At 43.4% G+C, this 9,138-nt stretch overlaps 1 protein-coding gene across 1 annotated transcript in view; it reads right to left on the bottom strand.

Annotated features, from left to right (window-relative positions):
* The window catches only part of STRIP2 (striatin interacting protein 2), a 46,919-nt gene extending 37,990 nt beyond the window's left edge, over window positions 1-8,929 (bottom strand). Inside the window, exons 1-3 of the mRNA XM_040259618.1 lie at window positions 8,746-8,929; window positions 3,754-3,823; window positions 335-409 (exon numbers count right to left, since the gene is read on the bottom strand). Coding sequence (XP_040115552.1) covers window positions 335-409; window positions 3,754-3,823; window positions 8,746-8,874 — 274 coding nt within the window. The 5' untranslated portion in view covers window positions 8,875-8,929. The remainder of the gene's footprint in view (window positions 1-334; window positions 410-3,753; window positions 3,824-8,745) is intronic.
* Window positions 8,930-9,138: the final 209 nt, after the last annotated feature.

Genomic DNA, 9,138 nt, shown 5'->3' with positions numbered 1-9,138 from the left:
TGATGGTATCGGGAGTGAGGCAGAGTGGAGATGGGTTGAACACTAAGGTCAAAGGCCAGGCCAGGCACAGGGTTACTAGGTAACAGGACAGCAGTCCAGCCCCATCTCCTCACTCCTTTGACATCAGGAAAGGCCCCAGCTCAGGCTTCTCTTGCTTCCACTCTGTGACTTCTCTACTTGATACAGAAAACCCATATGCAAGAAGGAATAGAGAAATTACATGGCTGTGGAGAGGAGGAAGAAGGATCATACTTTATTTTAGGCTTTTTCTAGATCAGCCTGGGATATCACAGACAGAAAAAGCAGATCTCAATGAATAAGGATCTGGGATCACCTTGGGTCTTGAAATCCTCTTCAAAGCACCTCCTGTTAGTGGTAAATTCTGGGTTTTCGGTGTAGCTGTACAATTCTGTGGCAGGAAAGAGAGGACAGAATCATAAACATTTAGCAGATCTTTACAGAAGGGGCCTGGGATGGAGACAGTGGCATGAAAGAGCTAAAGCTTCCAACACGTTCCTGTGTCCAATTCAATCCAGAGCCAACTTCCTCCTTTTCGGAGGTTAAAAATAGCCACTTGTGTCCCTGGGTGATTAAAGCATCAAACCTGTCCTCCTCCTGCCAGCTGGCTGCTACAGCAAAGAAGGCAGCCTTCGACATTTGTTGAGGGCCAGGAGGAGGGCTGGGACAGAGAAGGTTTAATGTCATCATTCCTGTTTCTTAGGGCTGCATCCTTTTCTGCTTGTCAAGCTAGACTGGAGCTATCTTGTCTCTAGGGAAAAAGCGGGCAATACAACTCCTGAAATTTAGATGCCAGATCCTTGTGCTATTCAAGGAGCCAGGGTGAAGGCTGGAGAGGATGTAAATATTAGAGGGCTCTTTGGGGTTGGAGCCAGTTCATTCTCTTCCTGTGGAGTTTCCTCGAAAAGTATAGAAGTTTACATTCCCGCCCACGGCCACCTGGGCAGAAACAGCATCAAACCATGTTCAAGCAGCTTTGATTGTCAAAGGGCTGCCTGTGCCCAGGAAAATCTAGTGAAAATCTTTGCTGGCAATAGCTTCTCAATACAAAATACAGAGAGCCTTTGAGGAAAAAAACCACCCTTTCACACCTATACATGCTCACATCAGAATACTTCATCAGTACTCTTGTCTTACAGAGGATGAAGAAGTTGTCATTAGGTCAAGAGATGCTTCCTCAAAACTCTGTTCCCTAAGAGCCTGGCTGGAAATTTAACTAGGTCACAGATAATTCACAAAGCAAGAGACATTCACTTATGTTCCAGCCGGCTATCCTACTGGTCAAGAAATACCTTGTCTGGGAGCCAGGGCTTTTGCATTCTGAGTTCCAGAGTCCTAGAGTGACCAGAAGCAAATCTCAGCTCTGATTGTGAAATTCTTCAGTCATTAGTGAGTAGTATAGATTTATATTTTTTAAGAGTAGGGCACAAACCAACTCAAAAAAGGAAGAAAGGCTCTTAGATGCTGACCTTTGCTTTTGTCTTATTTTTAAATTTTAGATCATGAACTTTCATACACTACAGGTAAATATAGAATGCATAAAAGACACTGTGTTTCTCTCTTCAGATTAAATAAGTGTTAAAACTTGTCATATCTGTTTCAGACATCTAAAGCCCCTTCTTTCTCCCTGATCTTACTTCCCTCTCTAGAGATAACCACTATGATGAAACTGGTGTGTATGCCTCACATGCCTATTTTTATACTTTTAGTATATGTGTACATGCCTGTCAACAACACATGATATTATTCTTTTTTAAAGCTTTTATCCAAGTGGTATCATATTGTATGAATTATTTTTACTTAGGAGTGTTTTTATTTTTCCTTAGGAGCATTTTTTATTAAGTTTTTCAAGATTTTACATGAAAAGCAATATGACGAACAGATCCATTCATTTAACTGACACAGTTCTCAAGCAAGTGTGCAAGCAGACATCTAGAAACATCTTTAGACTTGTGTGTTTAAGCAGTTTTTTCCTCCTTGTTTCTAGTTGTTTACTCTCATAACAATGCTTTAAGTTAGAGGATAATTACTTTACAATATTCTGATGGTTTGTGCCATATATCAATATGAATCATCATTAGGTATTTAAGCAGTTTTTTGGATGCATGTATAAATTATTTTGTCACTGTTTCTTCTACCCCTCAACATATTTCTAATATTTACTGACACTGAAGCATACTAATACAGATTATTTTAATGACTATACAGTAGCTAATATATTGATATACTACAGTTTATCTATTCCCCTAAGTTGTTTTCAGTTGTTTCCAATGATGACAATAAACCTCTTTGTAAGTGTTTTCTTGGGCTCAAGAGTTTCTTTTAAAGTGTACCAGAGTTGTTGGGTCATAATATGTATGAATTCAACTTTGCTAGATATGACCAAAACTGCTTTCCAATTTTATACTCTGTTCCTGCATGCTAAGCAATGTATAAAATGTATAAAAAGTACTCACTTCTCTGCACCTTCACCGTCCCCAGACTTTTAAATTTTGCATCTGATGGTTGTTTTTTTTTTTTTTTTTTTTGCTGTGCCAAGTCTTAGCTGTGGCATGTGGGATCTAATTCCCTGACCAGGGAGTAAACCTGGGTCCCCTGCATTGGGAACTCAGAGTTTTAGTCACTGGACCAGCAGGGAATCACCAGGGAAGTCCCTGATGATTGCTGAATAATACCTCATCATTTTGCTTCTCCCTATTTCCTAACATAATTAATTGAATATCTTTTCATATATTTATTGACCATATGGTTTTCTATTCTGTGAATTCCTATTCATATTCTTTGACCATTTATCTATTGACTCTATTGGATTTCTCTCTCTGTGTATATTCATATTCTGGATTCTAATCCTTTGATGTTGTTGGTTATTAAACTTAGCTCTCTATTTCTGTCACTTATCACAAAATTTGTTCCCTATTCTTATTCACAAGAACTTTTTGAAAGTGTCTCTTTTCTCTGAAAAAGCATGTCTTAAAGTATCACTTCCATGTGACAGAATATTTAACATTCACACCATTTCTACCCAAAGCTTGTTTATTAATAACTGGCATGTATAGCATGTGTAACATGGAGGCCCTTACTGCAGGGAGATCATGTTTAGCTTAAGCTAAAAATCCAGGCAGAGAGAAGCAGCCCAGCATTGAAAGAAGAATGTGATCACTTAACTCCAGCTCAGAAACATTGAAACAGAACTCCACTATGATGGATACAGGTGATATGTCCAGCCTTGCTCAGCTGGCAAGTTGTCTATAGAGATTTTCTTTAGACACTGCTGAGACCTTAGTAAGAGGCAGGTATTAGAGGAAGGGGGCAAGATGGAGGTAGAAAAGGACAAAGAGATGGAATGGGAAAGAAATGGAGAGGGTGGCAGAAAGAAGGGGGCACACAAAGATGGGGTGAACACAGGAAGACAAAGAAAGGAGAAATGTGGAGACAGTGGAGAGAAAACAGATTTGAAAGTGTACCAAAAGAAAATAAAGAAGGGTGAGCAGAAAAGAGTGATAGAATGAAGAATGGAGGATACCATACACAGCCAAGAAGCATTCACAGAAAGAAATGTGAAAGCAAACGAAGAGAGATTTACCACTGGAGGCTGGAGAGAAATGGGAATGTGGAGAACAGACTTTGTTCCACAGTCACTTGCTGAGAACAGACAAGCTACCAGGGGACGTCACAGGCATCTTTGCTCTTCTCCTGGCCACCCCTCCACTCTACAGAGACCCATCTACCTCCTACCTGACAACTCTGCTGCGTGCCCATCTGCGTCTCCATACTCAAATTCCAGGGTGGGGCAGTCCACAGAGCCCTGTAATGGAGAAATCTTTGCGGTAACTTGGGAAAAGGGTTGACAAAGGGAGCTTATACCCACATTTCATCTTCTTCCTCTCTTGGAGGCCAAGGTTAGATCAAGAAGACAACTAGAAGAGTTCCATCTGGGCCTTTCAGCCAGGAAATACCAACCCCTACCTCAAGCCAAAGCTAGAAGCTCAGTGCAGGGTTGGGCTGAAGATTCCTATGCAGAATCAGAAACTCTGGGCAAAGGCCCAGGATCATGAACAAATGAAAGCTACAATCTGTGCCGTATCTGATCTACATAAACACAGAACTGAAGAACATCTAGCTGATCTCTAGAAAGACAAGACAGATGAAAACCAAAGAGGTAAACTGGATTCTGACTTCAGCTCTCTGTCATTAACCCATTGTATGATTTTGAGATCATTCTATGGATCACAGTTCCTCATCTATAAAGAGGTACTTCAGCTCCAATATTCTGCAGTTTTAGGATTCTCAAATAAGGTAGCATTTCTACTTCAAACTGTATTAAAGGCTAGATTGCCTATGACGTATGTATAAATCTAAAATCCCATTTAAAAAGTATTTTTAATATAATCCTCCCTCCTAATCTCTTTAAACATTTCGGGGTATTGCCTACCTATATATTAACAAACATGAATTTTTTAAATGTTGAATTTCACCTCTTGTCACATACTCTGTTATATATTATGTGCTCTTGAACAAGTTACTTAAGCTCTTTGTATCTCAGTGTGGTATAAAAGATATCCTTGATCTTTGCCCCCTCACCTTACTCCCTGGTACAGAGCTCCTAAAACCTTCGGAATTTTCTGAGTGATGGGAGTGTCTATTATTCATCCCTGTCAACCATACTTGTGTTTATACTAACAAGGTGACTCGCAGTGAGAGTTTCAAAAAAGGGGCTCCAAAGAGGGGAAAAGACTGGAGACTGAGTTTCATCAAGTGGCCAATGGCTTAACTAACCAGGCCTAGGTAACCAAACTCCATATAAAAACCCTGAAACAATGTGGTTTGGGCACACCAATGTGCTAGGAGGGTAATGCACCAGAGAGGGCATGGAAATCCCGTACCACTCCACTTCCACACCTTGTCCTATGCCTCTCCTCATTACGTTGTGCCTGAGTTGTACCCTTTATAATAAAATTGGAGGCATAAACGCAGCACTTTTCTGAGTTCTGTGAGCTGCTTTAGCAACCCTAGAGGGACAGTCACGGTGACCCCTGAATTTGGAGTTGGCCAAGCAGAAGTGCAGGTAGTTTGGGGATCCCACTGTGGCTAGCATCTGACCCTTAACTTGTGGGCTCTGTGCTAACTACAGGTACTGTCAGAACTGAATTGGTATCAGGCAATTGTTGGAAAATGACATTCAGTTTTCTCATCTGCAAAACAAGGATAATTCATAATGTCATTGTAAGAACTAAAATGAATTAATACAGGAAAAGCATTTAGCACACCAGCCAGCACTTGGTAGCACTATATAGATGGTTACTCTACTTAGAATTTTACTTATTCTGCTTACAATTTTAATACTATAAAGACATTTTTCTCATATTATTATAACTTTCCCTTTAAACAGCAAAGTGCGGAGTTCCCTGATAGCCTAGTGGTTAGGATTCAGCACTTTCATTGTCATCATCCAGGTTCAATTCCTGGTCAGGGAACTGAGATCCTGCAAGCCACATGGCACGGCTAAAAATCAAAAAGAATTAAAAATAAATAATAAGCAGTTAAGTGCACAAATTTCTACTGGCTTAATCAATTCTCTATTGTTGAACATTTGTTTTTATTTCTTTACATGTGGCTGTAATACATGTATACATTTTTTCATATTTATGATCTTCTCTAAGGATAGATTCTTATAAAGGGAATTAATGCATCACACCGTCTTAATATTTGTATGGTTCTTTGCACATGTCAAGTTGTTTTCCAAAACCACTTTGTCAACTTACACTTCCAACAAGGCGATTTGTGTTTAAATCTGCTATAGCAAAGAGTTCCAAACTTCTGTATTATAGAGACCAATAAGAAAAAAAAAAAAAGGTAGACAGTAGGGAATGACATAGGATTTTGATGTTTTATTTTGCTAAGCAGAAACTTTAAAAAATCTCTTAAAATACACATATGTATTTTTTTAAAAACTGTTTAATACCCCCAAAATGGAAAGGTCAAAATATCAGCATGAGTCATTAAAAGCAGCGTTTTTCAACTTTTTTGACTGTAAGTCAAAGCATAAGTAAATTTTACATCATGTCTCAACACACACAAAATTGGAACAAAAGATTAACAAAATATTTACCACTACTATATGTGATACACTACTATTTCCTATTTATCTATTTCTTAAAAAAAAAATTGGTCTCAACTCACAGGTTACTCCCTACAGTTTGAAAAAAACATCATTTTAAATTATACATATCTTTAAATTTAATGTATTGAATTACATTTTATGGAAAACTTACTTCAGTGTCTTGAATTTTCCTCATTTTGCTACAAATCAGTTAAACTTTGTCAAGGTCTTTGAGACCCAATTAAACCAAGGAATCTGGTTGTAAAAGGCCTGAAGTGAATCCTTTGGTTAGGTTAAGAATCTTTTTATGAAGCAAACAATCATTCTCTAGCTTCCTTTTAAGGTTAGGATATCTATACACTAAGCCACTGGGAAAGGGTAGGTCAACGGTACCCCTATAAACACAGTGATGTACGAGGCTCTCTTGTGCCAACAGTAATTCTCTTCAGGTAATTCTTAAAGCTCTAGAGAGGAAAGAAAATCATCTCCCCCAGGACTGTCTTCCACAGATATGCGAAAGGAGGGAAGGAAGGAGAAGCAGATGGTCATCTTTCTGAGAGTCAAGCAGAGTGTGGTACCCGGGTTTTGCAGCGACAAGGGATATACTGACAGGTAAGTGCGGCTCTCCTGCTGCAGCGAGAGGTGAAGGAAAGCTCTTATTTCCGGCCAGCCTTTGGGCAGGCAATGAGCTAGGAGGGAGAGGATCACTACAGTTATTGACCACCACATGAAAAGTGCACCTGCAGACAATCAGGAGGCAAACAGCGGTGCAGCTGGAAAGCTGAGGCTCTGGAAACGGAACTCCCTGGCAAGAGTAAAGTACCATCAGAGCCTTTTCCAGAAGGAAGACTTGATCAGTAGGGAAGGGCCTCCTGGTTCAAGAGGAGTTTTAATTCACCATAGAACACATCATTCTGAAATTTTTTTACTCATTCCCACACTGTCTGTCTCTCTACCTCCACAAGAAATGTTAGCTCCAAAGGGCAAAGACTTTGTCTTGTATACTGCTGTACCCCTAGCACCTCAAACGGTGCTGAGCATATAGAGAGGACTCAATAATTGTTGAATAAAAGACTCACCTCCCCATGCCTCACCTCACCTCCAAAAAGCCATCTGAACAAGAACAACGTCTCTGTAGGGGAAGGAGGCACAGGGCGCCCTAAAGACCAGATTCATACTGAGGCAGGGAGGGAGACGACACGATGCATAAAACCTTGATCTAGTATGGCAGGATGGCTGAGCTCTGCCTCTGAAAGGTGGTGTCACTTCAGGCCAGTCTTTCTACCAATTCCACTTCTCTCTCCTAAAAAATGGATGCTTGTCAGTATCGAAATAGAAAGCATTTGTGAAATCCCATTGGAACTGAAATATAATTTAAATGGTAAACCGTGGACTGGGATGCCTAAGACCTGGCGTCTAGTACCAGTTCTGTCCCTTGATGAAAACTTGGCACTAAGGGCTACTATGTGCTAACCCACTACATGCACTGCGCCTGCACTAAATTAAACATTTCACATCAATTTATCTCATTTTGACTTTATCACAACCTTCAGAGGTAGGTAGTATTAACCTCATTTTACAGACGAGGAAACTGGAGCTCAGAGGTTGGCAATGTGACAGAACTCAAGTGGAGAGTAGATGGCAGGGCTGGGATTCAAAACCTCAAAAACCTGGTCTGACTGACCCCAAAGCCTGGTACTCCTGGCCACTGTGCCGGATGTATGATCTTGGGCAAGCTACTACTGTCTCCCACTTCTGTAAAAGCAGGGCTGAAACCAGGTGATCTCTACAGACCCTTTCACGTCTGACATCTTGTGGTCTGTTCTGATTCCCGGCTCAGATCCAGTTCTACTCTTGGCTACTTGATGGAAACTGGCTGGATGAAGGGGGTTGGAGGGGTGATGTTAATTCACTCCTTTCATCCTCCTAGTTAGGATTTAAGAACAGAGAACATTTACACTCCTATCTGTGGGTCTGTATCCTGGGGTAGGTCCACCCACTCGCTCTGGAACTGGCCCGCCTGACTCCTGTCTCATTATAACCCTTACGGGGGGAGGGGTCCTGATCCCATGGAAAGCGCTCCCTCCAGGGCCAGCCAGCACACGGGGGTAACGGGAAGGGCGAAGTCCCACGGCTCCTCTGATCGGCGCGGGGAGCCTCGGAGTGGGAGGGCGGCGCCCCTCCGCCTCTACGCCGGCCCCTCTTCACTGCGGCGGGGATCGGGCCTCCCACCCCTCAGGCCAGTCCCTTCACCACTCCGCGCCTGTTTCCTCCGCTATAAACCAGCCTGACGAATTCCCACTTCAGGAGGCTACAGCGATGAAGCGAGATAAATATCTGAAAGTATCTGGGACACTGGATATCACGCTCTATCTTCGCGCCCCCAAAGGGGAGGCTAGAGGGCCGGGAAGCCCCCGACCCGCAGCAGGAGACGGGCAGAGAGAGTCAGGGGCTGCAAAGCCGGGAGTTCAGGCTGCGGTTGGCCCCGCAGGTGCCTGCTCTGAGGAGCGGCTCAGGGCGCGCCGGGGGCTCCGGACGGCGGAGGGGGACGCGGCCGAAGCACCTCAGCCACCGCTTCCCGCCCCGGGTGTCTCCCGGCCCTAACTGAAAGCCCTCCGGCTCCTCACCTCCGACTCCCGCCGTTGGCTTCTGAATGCTTCCCGGCCCTTAGGCGCCGCTGGCTTCCCTTTCCCGCCGCCGTTGCCGTTGCCATTGGTTGGCGGGCTCCCAGCCCCGGGCGCCGCGGGGTCCTCCATGTCGCTCCAGTCAGCAGCCCCACTTCACCTCTCTGCGCTCTCTGCCCCGGGCGACCCCGCCGCCGCCGCGCGCTGGAAGCCCGGCCCCGCCCCCTCCACAACGATTGGCTGCGACCGTCATCTGCAGCCCCGCCCCACAGCGCGATTGGCTGTTACACCTCGCCGAGCGGGACTTGGAGGTGGTGGGGGGCTCATTCAAGGGATTTTTCTCCCCCTCACCTTTTTTCCTCAGTCCTGCGGCGTTACTGGTAAGCCTGACACTCC

The sequence above is a fragment of the Oryx dammah genome, unplaced genomic scaffold (genome assembly GCF_014754425.2).
Source record: "Oryx dammah isolate SB20612 unplaced genomic scaffold, SCBI_Odam_1.1 HiC_scaffold_18, whole genome shotgun sequence".
Taxonomy (NCBI): Eukaryota; Metazoa; Chordata; class Mammalia; order Artiodactyla; family Bovidae; genus Oryx; species Oryx dammah.
Note: the sequence above shows the minus strand (reverse complement) of the source record. Positions and strands in the feature narration are given on the sequence as shown.